Raw genomic sequence first — 21,401 nt, 5'->3', positions numbered from 1 at the left:
TGAGGGTTTCCATGGCACATATCAATTTTAAAATAATACATTTTCAGAATAAAGAAACTGGATAAAACAGTACTACTAAATTGACTCACCTGCAGGAGATATCTTCTTTTATGAACTTCCTTGATATCTTCATATGCAAAAATGCTGCATGTTCTCTTGAGTTGACTAGGGCCTTGCCTGGCTCCTCTAGGGATAATAGGCTCATGCATACTACAGGCAGCCAAGAGAAAAAGCAAATAAACAAAAACACAGCAAGGGATAAACTCACTGTTCCACAAAGGGTGTGCTAATTTTAAGCACATAAATAGGATGGAGGAATAATATATATCAGAATTTTCAGTTAAAAAATACATTTAAAAGAAGAATTTGTTAGCTACCTGAGATACAAGGAACCCCCTTTGATGAATATAATTTTAAAAATCCCCTTATTACTGTCAGGACGAAGTTGTCTACCAGACACTGTTAGCACAGTGCCTCAGCTCTTTGGGGCCCAAGAAAATGTCTTAATTTCTTTTAAAAATCAGAAAAAAAATCAACTTCTAGGTAGAAAAACACATTTTAATATATGTTTATATTTATACCATTAGTCACAACATACAATTTTAAATATTTTTGTATGGAAAAAGGACCCACAAAAGACTTCATGTGACCCTGATTGTTGTTGAAAGTAATTATTTGAAATATCTCCTAGGCATGAACTACAGAAACAATGTCTGTATTCAAGGGTGCTAGGAAAATGTTAAAGGAAGAGAAGCAGCCTGTTGATCTTCTAAGCCCTAAGCTTCTTATCGTTCTTCTAGGTTGGTCTGTCTCTTGAGTTTTCCACTACTCCACTATCACTTTCATCACAGGACTGGTAGAAGAAAAGGAAGATGTCTACACCTCAGTCAGCAAATCTCTGCTAATGCTTTAGTCACGCTGTTTCTAGGGTACTCCGAGTACCTGATGACGCTCTTTCATTTTTAAGAGTATTGTTCACACCTGTAATCCCAGCACTTTGGGAGGCCTAGGCGGATGGATCACGAGGTCAGGAGATCGAGACCATCCTGGCTAACATGGTGAAACCCCGTCTCTACTAAAAATACACAAAATTAGCCAGGCATGGTGGTGGGCACCTGTAGTCCCAGCTACTTGGGAGGCTGCGGCAGGAGAATGGCATGAACCCGGGAGGCGGAGCTTGCAGTGAGCCGAGATCGAGCCACTGCACCACTGCACCACTGCACTCCAGCCTGGGCGACAGAGTGAGACTCTGTCTCAAAAAAAAAAAAAAAAAAAAAGAGTATTTTCTCTACAATTGTATATCTGCTATATTTTTTAAAAGGACAATTTATAAATTCAGATTACATTTGTAAATATATAGATTATAATATAAATAACTCAGAATGCACAGAAATAAATGTTATTTAGTTTTCATCTTGATAAAGAAGCCAAACATTTTCATTATTACCTTAAAATAACTGAATATCATCTTTGTGAATATGTAATGACAAATACACACAAACCGAGAGATAACATTACCTAGAACACCATTTTTTGATTAAAAAAGAAAACTATGCAAATATATTTTCTGTCTTCTAAAGATACCACACATTGTGTCTCTTCATTCATTTACTTACTTTGGAGGTAAGGTTTCAATATCTCTTATTTCCCTGGTTGCTGTCATGGTAAATCCATCAATCACATAAAAATGCTCTTTACCAAAAAGAAGGAGCCCCTCACTGGTATCTAGGCCCTGGACTCGAGCACAGCGGTACATGTGTTGGATCTATAAAGAAGCCCACAAACATTCATTAATATAGGTTTTTTGTAAAGATCAATTTTTGTTAGACTACTATGGCCTCCCTAGAGCTAAGCATATTAAATCAGAGTTAAAGCATATTGAGAAGATTAAGCTTAGATTACAGTCTGATTTACATCTGACTAGAGTAAAACTAAACAATTCACTCATACCCGTCCACTCATCTGCCAATCCCATCTCTCTCAATATTCTGGGTGTACTTTATGTAGGCCAGGCACACAGGCGCTAGCTTCTAAAAGTCAAGAACATTAGATATGGCTCCTGCTCTCATGAAGGGAGACAGACACAGCAAACTTGGCAGGAAAGGGAACTGAGGCATACATGTAAGGAGATTAGAATAGGATTGTGTTCTATTTGAGGCAAGATGACAGAGTGAAAATTGCAGGGCCTGCTAACTCAGGGTAAATTTCCAGTTCTGCCACTTTGTAGATTGGGTCAAGTTTCTTAATTTCTCTGAGCCTCCATGTCTTTATTTGTAAATTTCTAATTGGCTTGTTGTGAGAATTAAGTGAGATAATGTACATAATCAGGTTAGGAATTATTGGTTGCTTTCTGTCCCACACAGTTTACCTTCTTTTCCCATCATACCCCCTGGAAATGGAACTGTAGAATTTGTTTCTATTCATTCCCCACCTGGATTCTGCTCCCTGGAGACTAGTGTTATTGCAAAAAGCCAAGCTTGGCAGAAGTTGTATTTTCCTCATAGGAAGGAGCGTTGCTAAATCTCTCAAAGTAAGTATTGTTTTCTCCCAAAAGGCAGTATCTAATTCTTTGTAAAAACTTTTCTTGCTTAAACTTAGTTCAACATCAGTCAAGACAAAAATCAGCAATCAAATCAGAGTCAAACAAATGTCAGTTTGAATACACTTCCTGCACTATTAAAGCAACTAGAGTAAAAACTGTACTCATGAGATTAAAAGTTTTAAAAATGAAAGCATTGTAATAGGTTTTCTAAAATATCTAAGTCAATTTTCATTGCTACATTTGATCAATCCTGATGTACTTTAAAAGTTTCTCTATTGCAGTATATTTTATGCATATATACACATACATACATACATATATTATATATAAACACATACACATACACACACACACAAAATGTTTATTTCCTAAGTGTATGGCTGGATGAATTTTCAAATGCTAAAAATCTGGTGTGACCAGCATCCAGACCAAGAAACAGAATGCTCCCCAGTCCCTAGAAGCCTCTCTTGTGCTTCCTTCATACCTGGTGTACTTTTATAGTTACATGATCTTTTCTAATGTATTGTCATTCAATATTAATTAAGGCATACATTTGAACAGAACTGTTTTGATTATACTCCAATTTCTAGTGACTACTTCTTAGATGGTAAGAATTCAAAGGTTATACCAAGATCTAATATAATAGGCAAAAGAACATCCTTTAAAAAGGTGATATTCATGACACATTCAAGTCATTCATTCCCTTGTTTATTAAACCAATCTGTCCTTCATTCAAAGGTTTACTGGTTGTCTATTATGCAACTGGACCTGTGTAAGGCAATGAGATAGGGATAAGACACAGTTTGCCTATAAGGAGCTCAAAATCTAAGACAAAAGAGAAAGATACTGGAACAAGTAATTATGACATGATAATACAGAGTGATATATATAAGGCATCATGAAAGTATAGAGGAAGGGTATCCAACCAAGCCTGAGTTAGCAAAAGAGTCAAAGAAAGCTTCCTATGTTTGAATATTACAAACATCCAGATAAATGGGATTATAACACACAGGATTTATTAGGATAAAAGTTATGCACGTAGAAGGAAGAGGGGCATTTTGGCAGAAAAAAACAATATGAGTGACACAGTTTGCATATGTGTCCCCTCCACATCTCATGTTGAAATGTGATCCCCATTGTTGGAGGTGCGGCCTTATGGGAGGTGTTTGGGTCATGGGGGTGGGCCCTTCATGAATGGCTTGGTGTTGTCCTGGTGGTAATGAGTCCTTACTCTATCAGTTCACACAAGAGCTCCTTTTCTCACTATGTGACAAGCCTGTTCCCCCTTCATCTTTTGCCATGAGTTAAAGCTTTCTAAGGCCTCATCAGAAGCCGAGCAGATGCTGATGCCATGCTTGTACAGCTTGTAGAAGTGTTGAGCCAAACAAACCTGTTTTCTTTATAAATTATCCAGCCTCAAGTATTCCTTTATAGCAACGCAACATGGACAACCACAATGAGTAAAGTGCAGAGTGGAAAAAAAAAAACACAACATGGTGGGTGTAATGAACTCCAAGGTGTACCAGGCTGCAGGGGCTCAGGCTACAAGACAGAGTCAGTAGAATGAGACCAGAGAGGTCAGCAGGGTATTGGAGGTTGAGCAAGAAACAGGAAGGTGATGTCTTCTGTGAGTGAAGGAGAGCAGGGGCTAAATAATCCAAGGCCGGAGGTGACAGTCCAGATTGGCTGAAGCCGCTTGTAGGTTATTACTGGAATTATGGAGATGTAGAAAAAAATACAAGGCCAGATTGCTGAATAGACTGTCTACATGGATTTGAAATAGAGAATTACAGCAAGATCTGTGGTATAGAGGAAGAAAGAGAATTAGGTGCCAGTTGTTAATACTGTATCTGATGAAATCTTATGCTGTTTAATGTTTCAGGGTATGAGAAAACCCTTACAGATGAGAAAAGTAGAGTACTGAACCCAAAAGGCTGCTTAAAGCTAAATTTTATTACTGAGGCTAATGCATTTACTTTCCACAGCTACCCTATCAACTCATCTTGTCTTAATAATATGTTACTGAAGTATTTACAATCCTTACTTTTCAGAAGCACAATACCTTTTCTCCTTCCTCTAACAGGCGCAGTAAGGTAGCATTATCTGTTTTCTCCTCCTCTTCTATGGAGCTGCCCTCGGCAATCTGGTCTTGTAGCTGCTCCTGGTTCTCCTCATCTCCTCCATCAGGTGCAGATCGGGAGCGTTTTAGAGGAGGCTTGACCAAACCTACAGTATAATAACCAAGAGGGCCATGTGGCATTGTAAGGACCTTGTGGGGAAGCAGTTTAGTCTCATGTAGTTCCTTCTATAGATTTCCCATTTGAGACAATTCTGGAAGGTATAGGGAGGTAGCACATTCAGTGGTTAAGAGCATAGTCCTCTGGAGTTAATGACGTTGGAAAATTATTCAACTTTCTGAACTTTAGTTTCTTATCTATAAAACTGGGACAAGAGCCAGGTGTGGGCAACATAGCAAGACTGTCTTAAAACAACAACAACAAAAACGTGGTACAAGTACACTATCTTAGAGGATTGTTGGAGGACTAAATTAGGTAATTCATGTAAAGTGCTCAGCATTATGCTTAATACATAATAAATTCTCAATAGTGTCAGGTGATAATGATAATAGAAAGCTATAATAGTAAGAATGGTATAGCTTAGGTAGGTGTCATTAAGGGGACACCATGAATCAATAAGCAATTATTGTCATAAAAATAAAGACAGCAAATTATAAACATGATTATGACTGGGTGCGGTAGCTCACACCTATAATCCCAGCACTTTGGGAGGCCAAGATGAGCAGATCACCTGAGGTCAGGAGTTTGAGACTAGCCTGGGCAACACAGCAAAACCCCACCTCTACTAAAAATACAAAAATTAGCTGGGTGTGGTGGTGCATGCCTGTAGTCCCAGCTACTCAGGAGGCTGAGGTGGAGAATCACTTGAACCTGGGAGGCACAGGTTGCAGTGAGCTGAGATCATGCCACTGCACTCCAGCCTGGGTGACACAGCAAGACTCTGTCTCAAAAAAAGTAAAAAATAAACATGATTAGAAGATATCCCACCTACTTGGAGGGCTCTTGAAGACTATTTCATGCCTCATTTCACAAGTGGCAGTATGGCTTTTCATACATGAATTTATTTGATCAAAATACCAGGTCAGAAAGAACAGAATTCTTTATAATACAGGGACATATAATGTAATTTGCAGATTAAGGAAACATTTTACTACCTACATTTTGACAACTTTTTAATAATCACAGTAGGATAAATTAAAATCAGTTGATAGTAACCAGTGAGGACCCAAAGTATGAGAAGTCCTTAAAATGCATGCCAAATCACACATTTTGATTAAATTAATATTCTTTGTGCTATCCAAAGTAACACTATACCTGCCTGTTACAGCTGCCCTAAGCACTTTGGAAAAGCACAAGTCAGCCTGAGTCTTCTCCTTCGAATATTACTTATCAGAGGTTCTGCTTTGCCTTGAGAAAAGCCTTGTTTTAATATTTGAACAAGTGTAATAAGTAAGCAAGAGATATCAAATCCTGCAGAGAACATCCACAAAGGGGGAAAGCTTACAGCTGCATTATTTTGAGCTTAATGAATCAAAACCTCCATTTCTATGTCTAGCATAATACCCTGTATATTTGTGCTTTTAGCTCAATTAGAGATTAGGAAAATCAGGCCAGAGAAGTTAAAAGCCAATGACCCAAACACAAATAATCTATCAAACTCTGTGGATTATACCTTGGCTTGTATCCAGCAACAGCTTTGGACCCAATTCAATAACTGTGCTGGTGCAATGTTAACAAAATTAGAAGGTTTTTATCTCTGTCCAACTATGAACAGTTTCAGCGATTTTATGAAAATGTTGGATCAATTATAAAATGTTTAGTAAGTCATAGTCATCACATGAGAACAGGTATGTTATAACAACAGGAGAAACTGATCACAATCTCAATAGTGTTTTTTGTTGACACAGTCACATACTATCAGTTTTTAAAACAATCTGAAACTCATTTTTAATTTACTAACTCATTAAAACTCATTTTTAATTCATTAGTTTTTAATTTTAACACTAACTTTTAATTAAAATCTTAATTTACACTTTAGGGCTTTATAGAATATGCAAAGACTTGAATTTGTGGTGAATCAGAGGCTTAAAAAGATTAAAACAATGGATTGATTTACTTACTCAGTTGAACTGATTGAATCCTCATTCTGTGCTAGTCATGTGTCAAAATTTATAAAGTGAGAAAAAAAAATTGTCTTTGAGAAAAACTCGTAAATTAGAAAGTGGAAACATACAGCAGTGAAAAATCACTGAAACTGCTATAATAGACATGAGTGAAGTACTATCAGTGAACAGAGGAGTTGGAGAAGACTTTAGAGAAAGATGATTTTATATATGACCAGTGAGTTTAAGACTGAGTAGGATGTGTTAAGGTAGGGATAATGGAGAAGCTGCAGAAAAGAAGAAACCATTTCAGGGTGAGGGCACCACATGTAAAAGTACAGAATCCGAAAGTCTATGGATAGTGTAGTCCGATTCATCATCTACTCAGCTCCTAAAGTTTAGATTTGGAATAATCTCTCTCAGCTCATAGGAAGAAAGACCATTATTCCTTACTATTGGCTAATATGCACTAATGACAGGTTTAGTAGTTATTTTAATTTCATAAATATTTATTTAGTTATTAAGCCCTTAACTTAAAATATCAAGTGCCGAGGTACATGTTCTCAATACCTCCTGATGCTGTGTCATGAAAAAATACATATGTATATTAAAAAAACTAAATATCAAGTGCCACTGAGGATTCTGAGAAATACAATTAAAAAACCATTAAGCCAATGGGCACGTGACATTCATTTGTAGGCAATAAACCAGAGCAAGTCTTTTTAGTTCTGATAAAGAAATCAATCTTTAAGAAGGGTGAGATGGTAAAACGTGTATGGATATTTTTAAAGTTGGCCCTACTATTTATAGTTGCTCAAATTTTTGTATGAATTCAAATACAAGAATGTTCCAAAATCACTTTTAATCAAAATCAAAAAGGCAGGCTGACCTTTGACTTTAGCAATAGTGTCTTCCCCATGCTCTGGTTCTTGCTGAGCAGCTTCGCCTTCTGAACTCTCCACAATGGCGTCTTGGACAATGGCGGGATTGCCAGAGGCCAGTCGCATGTAGTACTCTTTACTGTCATAACTTACGGCTCTTCTGTATCGAGCAGGTTTCTAAGAAATGACAAAAGAAAATGACTCCGATAACTCACCAAGAATTAAAACATAATATTCTTGAGGAAAGGTATGGTGTCAAGGTGTGTTACCTTTTTAAAGGGGCTTTTCATAGACTGTATGTATATACAGTAAATCCATACTTTTGGGTTAAGTTTCTCTATTTTAAAATTCCATTGATTTTTTTAAAAGACATACATAAAACAATAATATTAGCAGCTCTGTTCTTCCTGAAATAATCTCTAGCCAAAAAATGTTTCTGTGTTAGTGCAGTGTGTCTTCTTTGGTGTATGAGAAAACCTCCCCATCCAGTAAAGAGAATGATCAATGTTGAAGAGCATCGAGCTGCAAAGAGCCTGTCTCGTCTGTGAGGAGCCTGGAACTTCGCTTCCACCCCAAGTGAAGTAATTAGGTCAGGCCTAAAGGTCCACACACTCAGAATAATCAGTGTGAGTGTGTAGTTCAAATACTTGGAGGTACAGACTCAACTGGCCTATTCTTTCCTATATTCCCAGGCTTCACTGAGAATGGCCAAAACCTTCTTCAGATCCTTCTGAGAGTCCTGACGCAAAAAGGAATCAAGAAGTTTTATGCCAGGTTACACTCTGGTTAGCTTGCCACTGCAAGCTGCTATCTCCAATTTGCTCATTCTCATTGTCTGCTGTGTAAAGGAATAGGATCCATAAGTAACTCAACTAAATGAGTATTTGATATACTCATTCTTAATGAACATACAGCAGTCCATTTTGAAGAAGAAATTAATTACCTAGAAACATAAGGATTTGATGTTTTAGAACATGATACATGAACATTTCTTTTCCTGATTAGCCTTTATTCTCAAAACAGGTTGTCCAACTGACTTAAATTGTTTTCCCCTTAAAATCACAGAAGATGAGAAACTAAGATCTAAAATATCCTATAAAATATCAGACAGAGGGAAAAGTTTGTATGTATATAGGTTCCTCGGATCGGAATTAGACCCAGACTATGGATTAATAACATTAAAAAGATGAAATCTGAAACATGCTTTAAAACCTTCCCCTTCTAAATATGACTTTACTTTCCTATAAACAAGAATATATAATTTTAAAAATTCTACTACCTGTCTACTCTTCAAACTCAAATAGTCAATATGCATCATTTACAACAATGCCTTTTTCAAGCAACATTTTTTTTAAGTGATTTCCAACTAAAGTGGAAAACAAGTGTCCTTTGGGTGAGACATGTAGAATGAGATACTGAACCAAATTTTTGATAAAAAGATAACTAAGTGAAGCCACATTAACCTTCTTTAACTTCAGGTACAGAGCAAGGAAATAAAGAGAGTTGCCAGTGAACTGAGGAATGATACACAGCAAATGGAGACTGAAAATATTACTTGACATAGGAAAGTATTAAAATGATGTAAAATAATATTACAATGTGGAGGAACTGATGGGTAAGCAAACAAGAACACTGAATTATTTTTGAAAATGAAAGGAAGGTCGTAGATTTTGTACTATAAAAATTCTTTTGTGTGAGGTATCTTCAACTCAAAATTGCTAATATTTAAAAAGATAAAAGCATAGTTAGTGATGGGCAAGACAATGAATTAATAGATAAGGGACAGCATCTACTTGATTACTGACTTTATGTACAGATTTAAAATTGACCTACAAGAATTTTTTTTCTAAATATTTTGATGTACATTTCTGTGTTCTAAAAAACTACATTTTTAATTAAATTATGTAATTTCATCTTTCTGGAATATAAAAATGATAATTAACTTTTCTACTAATTAAAATAAATTTGTATTTTAAAAAGTGATCACACTTTGTTTCCATTCATTCTGATTGAAAAAAAATTTTAAAAGAGGAGACACTGTTGCATTCTCAAAATACACACTTTAGTATTTAGAAGAATTAAATGAGTAAATGAAAAGTTGAAGATGCCAGGCTGCCCATTACTAACATGCCTCATAATTTGTTAGTTTATGTGTGAAGCAATAGATGTTTTTATAGTGAGAGCAGTGAAAACTCAGTCTGTTAGTGAGCGGCATATAAATCCTAAAAAGAGATAATTAGAAAAAGCTGAGAAACAGTAGAACAACATCTCTCAGCCTGAATGAAACCAACTGTTCAACTCTAAGGAACTTATAGGAAGAACAAATTGAAAGCCAATCTTTTAAGTTAGTCTAGTCTACCATGCACTTAAAAAAAACCCAGAAAACAAAAAACAAAACTACAAGTAGTTTATATTCTTTTACTGTAATTTGTGTTTTACCTTTTGAGGAATATCATCAGGTGTCTCAGGCTGTTTACTTGGGATCTCAGACTGAAAACAGGGTATTAAGTATAGACATATCAGAAAAGAAAACATAAAGAAGAACACAAAAATAAAATTTTTCTTGAGGATTGTATGAAATATGAAAGATGTAGTTACTCAAACAAAATTAACATGATAGCCTAAGCAGCTTAAATAATCACTAAGCATCTTGTGGTTACTTTCTCACAGATCAAAAGCAGTTTTAAGTAAAGCTTAAATATGCCAAATGTCTCAGTGCTACTGAACAGGACAAACTCTTACAAATCACACAGGCAAAACTTCAGCACAGGCTGCCATTAACTTGGATGATTTACAGGCAACTCTTACACTGTTTAAAAAAAAAAAAAAAACCTGAAATCAGGATAATAGAACCTAATGCTAGCTAGTATCTTCCATCTTCCTTTCCCTTGGGTTATCCCTAAATCTATGTTGTAACAGGGGCAAATGGCTGATTTAAGCTATCATTTACAATACTCCATAACACAGACATCACTCTCTTTCTTTTAAGAATCCTCCCTTAAAAGCATAAGGACCTACTTCCTTCACTACCTTTACCATCCCAGAAACGGTGAAAGCAGAGGGTAGACTGGATCATCAGCCCCCAGATCAGATGTTTTTCTACAGTACTTTTAAAAGAATTAGGTAATGGCTTTATATTTTATTTTCAGAATAAAATCCTGGTTAATAAGAAGGCAATTCTGTTGAGCTGTAGCATGTGGCTTCGTGTAAGCACACAGGTAGCTACAGACAATAATGCAACCAAAAACCACTTCCGAATTTCCTTCCTATTCATGGTTTATATCTGGTGATGACTTCTGGTACCTTTCCCTATAGTAAACATAAGCAGGCAAAATGTTTTCACAAATGTTTGCTTACCAAGGCAAAACCATGGCCCACTAGGCATACTTACAAATACTTCACACGGTTTTAGTGATTCTTTCTTTTTAAAAGCAAACTTGTAAAGGTATATCTTATATTGAAAAATAATATTTAACATCTAATCAATGTTCTTTATCTTGGTAGGGATTTAGATGATAAAAGTATAATGTATATATTTGTTAAAACTCACTGACTAGACCATAATAAAATAAAAGTATTTTAATGGCAAAAACAGATCAGGAAATCCAACATTAAAAAAAGAAAGAAAAAAAATCACTGAATGGTACACTTAAGATTTGTATATTTCAATGTATATAAAATTTCCTTCAGGAAAAAAAGAATTGTAAACAAATACTGAACTCATAATATGCACATGAAAGTGAAGAAAACTGATTCTTCAACCTGCTCTGAAATTCATAAAACAAAACAAAACAAACAAACAAAAACAAGATAGGACCAGGAGTGGTGGCTCACACCTATAATCCCAGCACTTTGGGAGGCCGAGGTGGGTGGATTGCTCGAGCTCAGGAGTTCAAGACCAGCCTGGGCAACATAGCAAACCCCCCATCTCTACCAAAAAAATCCAAAAATAGCCTGGCATAGTGGTGCATGCCTGTAATCCCAGCTGCTTGGGAGGCTGAGGTGAGAGGATTACTTGAGCCCAGGAGGTCGAGGCTGCAGTGAGCCAAGATCGCCACTGTACTCCAGCCTGGGCAACAGAGCGATAACTTGTCTTAAAACAAATGAATAAAAAAATAAGATAGACTGTTGGATAGATATGCAACAAATAAATACAACAAAACAGACCAATTACTAATGTCACACCTAACTGTGACATTCACTATATATACTCCCAGCCAGGATGTAGGCAGGGTCTACTAAGTATACCCTTATATTTTTCCTGGCACCATATGATACTGTGCCGATTTAATACATATTTGCTCACTGATTGATTAACTGGTTCTTATTTTACTAAAAGGCTCAGCACTCAATAGTAAATATATTATACCAATAATTTTAGCATTATTTTGGCTTCCTTTTATTTAAAAAAGCATTAAATTATTACTATAATTCTTTACATAGAAACCTACATTTTTCAAAGTCAGAATTTCTAGCGAATAATGTTATAGTCCTTTTACTTCAAATTTTTCTATAATGCTGGCAATGAAATTTCCTAAATGAGCTGCTTAGTTTCTACGAGTCTTGTGACATTAATACATTATATAAAAATTTATATCGAGACAGCCACAAGAGACTCTCTTAGTTAGAAAAGGAACCTAAAAGTTGACTAGCTTCCTGCCCCTGAGTAACCCCAAATTCATAGGCAGACAAACTCTTCACCCTAATGAACTTTGCAAAGAATACTAAATGTGTTTGAGATTATTATTCTTTAAAAATAAGGGAATTACAGAATTAAAGCCTAGTTAATATTTAAATATAATTTTTTTAAAATGGCAAAATATACATTATTTTCCAACCTTAGGATTCAGAGGAACAACCAGATTGTGAATTTTCAGCATATCCCAGGCTTATATCTTACACTATCTATAATATTTGTGTAAAATACAGAATTATAGCATAATTCATTTGTTTTCATTTGAAAATTACTCCCCAAGGAAGGTTACTGTGTGAAGAGTATAAATCATTTTTGTGTGAGAATACAGAATTTTCCATATGTACTTAATTTTTCTTGATATTAATAATTATTACTATTTTTATTACAATAATTATAGTTGATAAAGTATCAACGCTTTAAAGTCTGAATATGTTCCATATTCTATACACAAACATCCAATTTAAAATCAATAAATAAAATTCAAAACTTAGACTAGGTAAGCTATTTGTTATACAGTATGTAATATTATCAAAGTTTAAGAAATAAAACATTAATGAGTAAAAAAAAAAATCACCTTTTTTATTTCTAACAAATCAAAGACTTTAAAACAAGAAATTAACTTTTGAATCACCACTGTATTCTTCAGCTTAAGGGACAGGACAAAAAATGGAAATGTTACTGAGAAATAATAATTATTTTCATCAATAAGGCAAAAGATCAAATCATTTGCCCTTGCACCAGGTAAAGTCTCTTTTAAATATCAAGAGGCTTCAAAAGCAACTTTAGGTTGGCACAAACCTATTATATCACAAAAAGTACTTACTATATTAAACATGCATGCAAGGAGGGCAACAAATTCATGGACGTTTAAAGGAAAGAACTGATTGATCTCTAACTCAGGGAGGCAATATTTTTTAATATAGATCAGGGCAGAGGTGGATTTACTATGAAGTTAAGGTAGTTTAAACTTCAGTGGCCTTCACTTCCATGAGTCCCTTTCGAAACCCTGGAAACAAAGCCCTACTAATTTTATATTCATAATTTTTACTCTTTTTCTTATACAGCCCTCTCCTAAACTGCATCAACTACAGGGCCCATAAAATTGGATTTGAGGCCATTTTAGTGGAAAAGTTTTAGATTTAGGAAAATTCTATAGAATGCTAAAGAGAAAGCAAAGGAAAAAAGTCTACAACTTAGGGTAGACAAGAGTGCTGGCAGTTCATTCACTCAATATTCACTAAGTATCAAGCACTTTGTTAGCACTAGAGAGATAAAACCTAATGTGGAATACATTCACTATCAATGAATAATGTCACAAAATGGGCAAACATTAGAATCTTTTCCTTTTCAAAGTGACTCAGCTAGGAGACTGTTGAACTATACTTCTACTTTACTACACTATTTAGCAGCTGCAGCCTAGAAGGGGTTCCTTAACTACTCTAGGTTTCAGTTTCTCATCTGTAAAACTGGGATAACAATATTAACTGTACTTCAGAGGGCTGTTATGAGACTGAAACAAAATGCATTCAAACTGCTCTGTAGAGCATCTAGCTCAGGAGTGTCCAATCTTTTTGCTTCCTAGGCCATATTGGAAGAAAAATTGTCTTGGGACACACACAAAATACACTAAGACTAACAACAGATGATGAGCTTAAAAACCTATATATATCTCTCTTTCTTTTATTTTTTTTAGATGGAGTTTTGCTCTTGTTGCCCAGGCTAGAGTGCAATGGTGTGATCTCGGCTCACCGCAACCTCCACCTCCCTGGTTCAAGCGATTCTGTCTCAGCCTCCCAAGTAGCTGGGATTACAGGCATGTACCACCACACTTGGCTAATTTTCCATTTTCAGTAGAGACGGGGTTTCTCCATGTTGGTCAGGATGGTCTCAAACTCCCGACCTCAGGTGTTCCGCCTGCCTCGACCTCCCAAAGTGCTGGGATTACAGGCGTGAGCCACCGCGCCTGGCAAAAGTCTCATTATGTTTTAAGAAAGTTTATGAATTTGTGTTGGGTCACATTCAAAGCCATCCTGGGCCATATGTGACCCGTGGGCCTTGGATTGGACAAGCTTGATCTAGCTTATTGTGCTTTGTAAATATTAGCTCCTCTTTTTTGATTTGATGATACAATTCAGTGGGATAATAGATACTACCACTTTTTGAAAATTTGTTTTTAACACTGCCAGAATGCATATTCCAAACGATACAGGTCGACATTTAATGGCATTTCAAATTTACAAAAGATGTGAACTACTAAAACCAAAATAAAAATTATTTCAGAAAATTTCATAATAGCAGATTAATCCTGACCTTGATTTGTGCATGAACTATGCAGTATGAATTCTACATTCTGTAACTGTCTCTCCTTCCTGACTGTTTTTTCCTCTTAGGTGAAAGTATCTCCAACATTTCTCAACTGTCTTATATTTTCCAATATGTAAGCCACCTGTTAAAAAAATAAGTTCCATCTGGTGCATACTTATTTATGAGAGTGTCTGTTTCGATTTCACAGGCTGATGAATTCTTTTGCCTAGGTAAAATGCTGATGATACTACGGTTGTAGGTGTGAACTCTTAATAGGGTACTTTGTTTTTATCTGATATAGAAGTTTAGATACACTTTTGTAAACAAATGACATTATTACAAGGAAGGAAAGGAGTATAGATAAAAAATATTATGGTTATTGTAAAAATAATTCAAAAGTATATGCCTCAGTTAAATCTAAACAGTGAGTTGGTCATATATTTGGGAGAGCATATTTATATTTTAGTATTCTTGAATGGATTCAATTTAAGGATTGACTCAATAAGAAATATTTTATCAAATTGCTAATGGCTTAAATTCTTAATAGATTGTTAGGGAAAAAAGATTAAGAACTGAAAGATCATACTGTTGCTTTGCTCTTATAAAAGTAAGTGCTAGTAACAGGCTGCAAAAATATGGGTGGATTACCTTTTTTACAGTGCTCCAGAATTAGAAATTATAGTGCTTTAAGGCACAGCTGCATCAAGTATGGCATTCTTGACAGAATTGAATAGTTTTGAAAAAGTAGACTTTAGAGAGCTATCTTCCAAAATCTTAATAACTATCAGCCGGAGCTAAGACCTACGTATATTATTATTTTAAAAATTTTACTGTTTTTTTTTTTTTGAGACGGAGTCTCGCTCTGTCGCCCAGGCTGGAGTGCAGTGGCGCGATCTGGGCTCACTGCAAGCTCTGCCTCCTGGGTTCATAAATTATAATTGTTTATGGTGTACAAAGTAATGCTATATGTATATGGTTTGAATGATTAAATCAAGCTAATTAACATATTCAACGCCTCAAATACTTAACAATTTTTGTGCCAAGAACATTTGAAATGTACTCTCTTAGCAATTTTGAAATGTACAGTAGATTATTATCAATTATAGTCACTATGGAATGTAATAGATCTCAAAAAATGTATTCCTCCTGTTTATCTGACTGTACCCTTTGACCAACATCTCCCTGTTCCCCTCATTTTTCGGCCTCTGGAAACCTTCATTCTACTCTGTTTCTGAGTTTGATTGTTTTAGATGCCACATATAAGTGAGATGGATCATGTAATATTTGTCCTTCTGTACCTTGCTTATTTCATGTAACATAATGTCCTCCAGGTTCTTATACGCTGTTACAAATGACAGGCTTTCCTTATTTTTTTAAGGCTGAATACTATTCCATTATGTACACACAGTATATTTTCTTTATCTATTACTCTGCTGATAGACACTTAAGTTGATGCTAAGATCTATATTAGCATCAGGACTGGGGTTAAACCAATCAATATAAGATAAATGGAGCCAGGGTGTTTGTCAGAGAAAAACAAGAGGCATTGGAACAATTCAAGCTGCCTCACCTTATATGATCAGAGCTACTGAGAAGATTCATATGTTCTAATACACAGTGCTTATTCTGGACCAGACACTATTCTAAGTACTGAACTAATTTTAATGAACTTAATCCTCCTAACAGTCCTATGAGGTGGAACTATTATTTGCTCCAATTCAGGCATAACAAAATGAAAACTCAGAGAGGTTTAATGACCTGTAACCCAGCTGTAATAGCAAAGTGGCAGAGTCAGGTCTTAAATTTGGGCAGTCTGGCTCTGGAGTCTGTAATCTAAACCTCTTTATTATGATGTCTCCTTCTTGCACTGTTGCATCTTTTCACTCCGCCTCCACTCTGAAGTTATCAATTTAATGGAGTTTGTTGAATTTTTAAAATTAGCTATTTGAGGTAATTGACTAAATAGAGAAAAAACGCTTACAAAGGAAAATAAAAACTTGAAAGAGACATTGTGATCATTGAATTCTGCATACTCACCGCCACATTTGTCTCTTGCTCAGTTTCTGGCATGTAAGGGTAATGGTTATAAAACATATCGTTTCGCACCATCTTTTTCCTCATCCTGCAGGGCCCTTCTGTCATCTCCAGCATCCACTTGTCAAGGTGGGAGCCGATGGGAGGGCCCCACAGCCCCCGCTCTCGCAACAGCTCGCACTCGATCTGGCACCACTCTTCTGTCACGTACTTCAGGGCATTCTGCTGACGCTGACAGGAAAGAGTCCAGGTCGGTTTTCAAGCAAAAGCAGGAGTAACATTAACAAGTCTACAAGTCACTGAAAATCAAGTTATTATTTGGAAACAAACACAATCCACACCATTTCAGTTAACGTTATAAAGGTAAAATTACATTTGTTTATGGTTAAAGTAAGGGGGTTTGTTGTAGATGGTGGACTTCTTAAAGCATCAAGTAAATGACAGACATGTATAGGGTAGAGTGTGCAATATAGTGAAACAAAGAGTTGAAAGAAGTTTGTTTCTCTGGCACAGGAAAGATGGCAATATTACTATGAAAATATATTGAAATGGTTAGCCCTATGTGCGTTAATAAATATATATGGTAGTTTACGGATACACCAAACTGTAAAATAGCTACCACAACATGTACAGGGGATATTCTAGGAAATCAGATGAAGAAAAAGTGCCAACAGGCTTGATTACTGGTGAACTAGGTAAACATTTCCAAAGATTTTAGATGAAGAATATAAACATGCAGCACTAAGAGGAAACTTGATGTTCATACAAAAATCAAAGAGAAACCATTTTCTCCTGGCCACTGGGATAGATCCAAACCATTTTACTTAAACGGAAATTATGACACAGTACAAGTTCTTATCTATCAAACGACAAATATATAACATTTCAACAGCAGACGGTGATAAATAACTTGCCCAATGATTCATGGAATATAAGTATATACAATTTAAATCTAAAAGATTTCTAAAATATAACTGACAGTAAAGATTACTGAGTGAATAATTAAAAAATTACCTATCACAGTAGTACTTATATGTTCTTTGGTTGGGGAAACTAAGGATCTAGTGTTATATCCATAAAATATTGGCAGTTAACCATTCAGAAACCTTTAATAGATCCAAAATAGCTAATCTGAGAATAAAATATTTAAGATACGCTTTTGAGTAATTATGAATTTACTAAGAGAATTTCAATAAATTTATTTTTCACTGACATAATCACCAAGCACTTGTAGTGTAGTAAAAAATAATTTCATTCAATCTTGTAATTTTTTTACAATTTTAAGAGACTTCTCCGAGACTTTGATGCGTATTTTCACAATCTCCTTGTTAAAAGCCTGAAAAAGAAGGCTCATTCTTACATTTTTATTTTTATTAGGAACAAAGACATGTAACATATCAGTAGTGAATGTCAACAGAATTCAGCTGGGCTGATTTTCAGTTAGTTGCTTTTTGAAATGCAGTTTGTTGACAGAAGATTAAAATTTTCCATCCTAAAATCAGTAGCCAAAGTAGCTGATGGCAGGGATAATTAAAACCATCATCTGAAGATGAATGCAGTCCAGCAAGCACCTTAAAATGGGCAGAAAGATACCAGGACAAACAGAGACCTTTCACATACAAAAAAATGTAAAACAAACCCTTATGATCATTATAAATCCTTACCTCCTGATATTCTTTATATTGTGTATCTACTAAGTCACGAACAACAGCAATGTGAGTAAACATCCACTGTGAAATCTCCTAACAATGGATGGAAAAAGAGTCTTAATATTTCATGGATTTCTGGAAAAAAAGTTAATTACCCTTGAAATTAATGCTAAATAATTGGTTAAAATTCTGCCAAAAGCACCAAAACAGAAAACTAAAACAAAAAATTCGGAATGAATTATATGCTTGTGTGATGGACACAGATCTGCATGCTGTCCCACCCCCCAAGCCCCTTCAAGGAAGGGCTTGCTGCCCACGTTTCTGGGCTGCTGTCAATACCCTCAGGGATGGCCTTAGCTGCAGAGGGCCGACGGGGTGCCCCACATCCAACGATCTAGGGGTAAGAAGACTCACACATTTCAGCTTAATGGGGGTCAATTATAAGAGGGCATTCTGTCCTCAAAAGCTCCACTTAGTTTGGCTGAGGCTGTCAATAGACCAGCACTGCAGCCTGACTTTTCCCTATGTCCAATACTGCTTTCTTCTCCCTTCCATAGGTATTGATCCCAAGGGCACCCCCTAACATACATTATGCACACTAAACTCCATCTCAGAGTTTGCTTCCTAGAAAACCTAACCTGATGCATGAGATGGCTGACGCATGCTATTTCTCTCAGACCCTTTTCATAGCTGCCACTTAGATTCTAGGATGGTGAAGGAAGTAGGATGAGGAAGAAGTTAATGCTGGAGGCAGATGAGCTTTTAAAAAACCATAGGTATACACAACAAGATTGTAAAAATTAAAAAAGGCTTGTTCGGCTATTGCCTTAAAATTTATATAATTATTAGTAATAACATTACTGAAAGCTGGGAAAATTGAGAGAAAATTATCCATAGTCTGGTCATATATTAATCTCTAAATATCATCTTATATCCAGTTATAAAATGGGTATAAGTAAATAGCACTCATATATAATTTTATCATAAGAAAATGAAAGAAATTTCCATAGTCTGGATTACTTCTATCTCTATTCTAAAGCAAAAACACAGAAAAGTTTCATTTCCAATTAATTGCTTGTACATGTTAAGTATATTATATAAAATACTACAACTAAACCCTGAAATACAAATTTCTAATAATATCATCAATGAAACTAAAAAAGTACCTGGGTGGAAAGACTGTGTTTATTAAGACCACTTTCTTTTCGATTCCTTCTTGATCCTGTTAACTTGGAAAGACCAAAGCCACTGCTGACACGGGATAATTTGGACTGTGTGGTGGGAGCTAAAGCTTCTCCTCGACTTATGCATTTCTTTTCATGGGCTATTAAAAAATTAAATTAGATTATTTTATAATTTCTCCATGTATTTATGAGTCTTACTTTAAAAACTTCCATATCTGGTTATACACTACAACCCTGTAGTTAACAAAAGCAGCACATATTATAGATGCAGACATTACATTTAGATATCACAAATTTATTTATTGGTAATCTTAAGGATGATTGCTCGCAAATTGTTGTATTAGCTGAACTTATAGTTGGTTGAAAGTTCACAGCTCTGTAATAACATGCAAATTTAACTATAATGAGTTTCTATATTAATAATTCATAATTACCTAATTAAAATCTTTGGTGTTGGGTATACTTCACAACTTAGAAATGTTTTGGATTTTTAAAAGGCTATACAGCTTATACACTGTAGATTATATAATGCCACCAGAGAATCTACGGTAATAAGCTATAATTTAATACATCAATATTACTGCAACAAAATGTATGAATATTCCCATACCAAGTAGGACAAAGAAAGATAAATTAGATTCTGTTATAAAGTCAGTTTTGGCACCAATTAATGAAAAAGCAGAGCTTTTTGAATTTCAAAATTATAGTTAAGGGATTGTGGACCTGTAGCCAAGACAGTGACCATACTAGAGCTGTTAGCAATGTATTACATTCTGAATGCATAAATGCCTGATGTATAACACACCTCAGATATTTAAAAAAAAAAAAAATCAAAGAAAAGTAAGATATCAGTATAATTCTAGAATGGTTGTTCTATTGATTTTCATTTAAGGATGACTTTATAGTACCCTTTTGGGAATGCTGTAATCACATATTTAAAATATACCCATATATGATAGCCACATGTAAATCTCCTGGTCGTATGATCTCTGTAGGCCTTACCCAAATGATTCTGCCAGCACTTCAGGGCAGCTTCTTCAATGAGTGGCCTTGCTGTAGCTATGTCCACGTGGCCCCTTTCATTCACAGGTAGAGTTACTTTGAAAAGTTCCTCTAAGACTTGTTTCTTACTATGTATCAGTTCAGTCCAAACTCTGTTGACAGCTTTTATGAGAAGCTGACGCCCTAGTAAACAAACAAACAAACAAAAAAGTAAGCAAATGATCAAAACACAGTACAAGGTTAGTTTTTATTTTTCTTCATGTTTACATGTGGGAATTTTGACTACAGTATTTAATGCAGAAAAAAAAAGCTCATGTTGTATCTAGCCCAGTGAAAAGGTTAGACAACTAAAACTGTGGTTGCCTATTTAGAAAACATTGAAAAAACTTTATATTCATATAAAAGAACTGCATTTTTATTTATAAAATTGGAAATTATATCTATGTAATTAACTTTCTAGATTAAAAACTCATCCCCCATTTAAAAGTAATTTTTAAATCTGAATGTTTAAGGTGAGTTCAAAACTAAGTTAGTATTCTTGAATATTTTGCACAAGAAAAGAAATATTTTGAAAAGCCTTTTACTATTAAATTCATTCTTGCTTTGGATTCCTTGTTTGTATGCCTGACTCCTCCTCCAGACCAGTTGGCCCTCAGCAATCACCTGAGGGTCTGTCATAACAAGCTGCTAGTGCCTCACCCCAGGGTTTCTGATTAAGTACGTCAGAGTAGGGCAACAGAATCTGCTTTTCTACCAAGTTCCCAAATGATATTGATGTTGCTATTCTGAGGACCTTGCTATAACCAACGCCAGTTCCTCAGGGGGTGAAAATAACAACCGCATTTTTGGTGTTTAGGGTTCAAAACATTTTGGTGAAAGAACAGAGAATAAATTCATGTTTAAATGAAGGAATGAAATTAAAATGAGTG

The 21,401-nt window shown here is 35.3% G+C and overlaps 1 protein-coding gene across 11 annotated transcripts in view; it reads right to left on the bottom strand.

The window, feature by feature from the left end:
* The window catches only part of WDFY3 (WD repeat and FYVE domain containing 3), a 303,634-nt gene that overhangs the window by 46,528 nt on the left and 235,705 nt on the right, over positions 1–21,401 (bottom strand). For 9 of the 11 annotated variants that reach the window (XM_055297102.2, XM_055297104.2, XM_063611171.1 and 6 more), the window contains 9 exons: positions 20,473–20,655; positions 19,453–19,610; positions 18,302–18,379; positions 16,641–16,868; positions 10,043–10,093; positions 7,612–7,780; positions 4,605–4,768; positions 1,617–1,765; positions 90–210 (listed from right to left, as the gene is read on the bottom strand). In XM_055297102.2, coding sequence (XP_055153077.2) covers positions 90–210; positions 1,617–1,765; positions 4,605–4,768; positions 7,612–7,780; positions 10,043–10,093; positions 16,641–16,868; positions 18,302–18,379; positions 19,453–19,610; positions 20,473–20,655 — 1,301 coding nt within the window. The remainder of the gene's footprint in view (positions 1–89; positions 211–1,616; positions 1,766–4,604; positions 4,769–7,611; positions 7,781–10,042; positions 10,094–16,640; positions 16,869–18,301; positions 18,380–19,452; positions 19,611–20,472; positions 20,656–21,401) is intronic. The other 2 variants (XM_063611172.1, XM_063611174.1) reach the window with 1 other exon arrangement.

Source organism: Symphalangus syndactylus, chromosome 10 (genome assembly GCF_028878055.3).
Source record: "Symphalangus syndactylus isolate Jambi chromosome 10, NHGRI_mSymSyn1-v2.1_pri, whole genome shotgun sequence".
Taxonomy (NCBI): domain Eukaryota; kingdom Metazoa; phylum Chordata; class Mammalia; order Primates; family Hylobatidae; genus Symphalangus; species Symphalangus syndactylus.
This window is presented reverse-complemented; position numbering and strand designations above follow the sequence as displayed.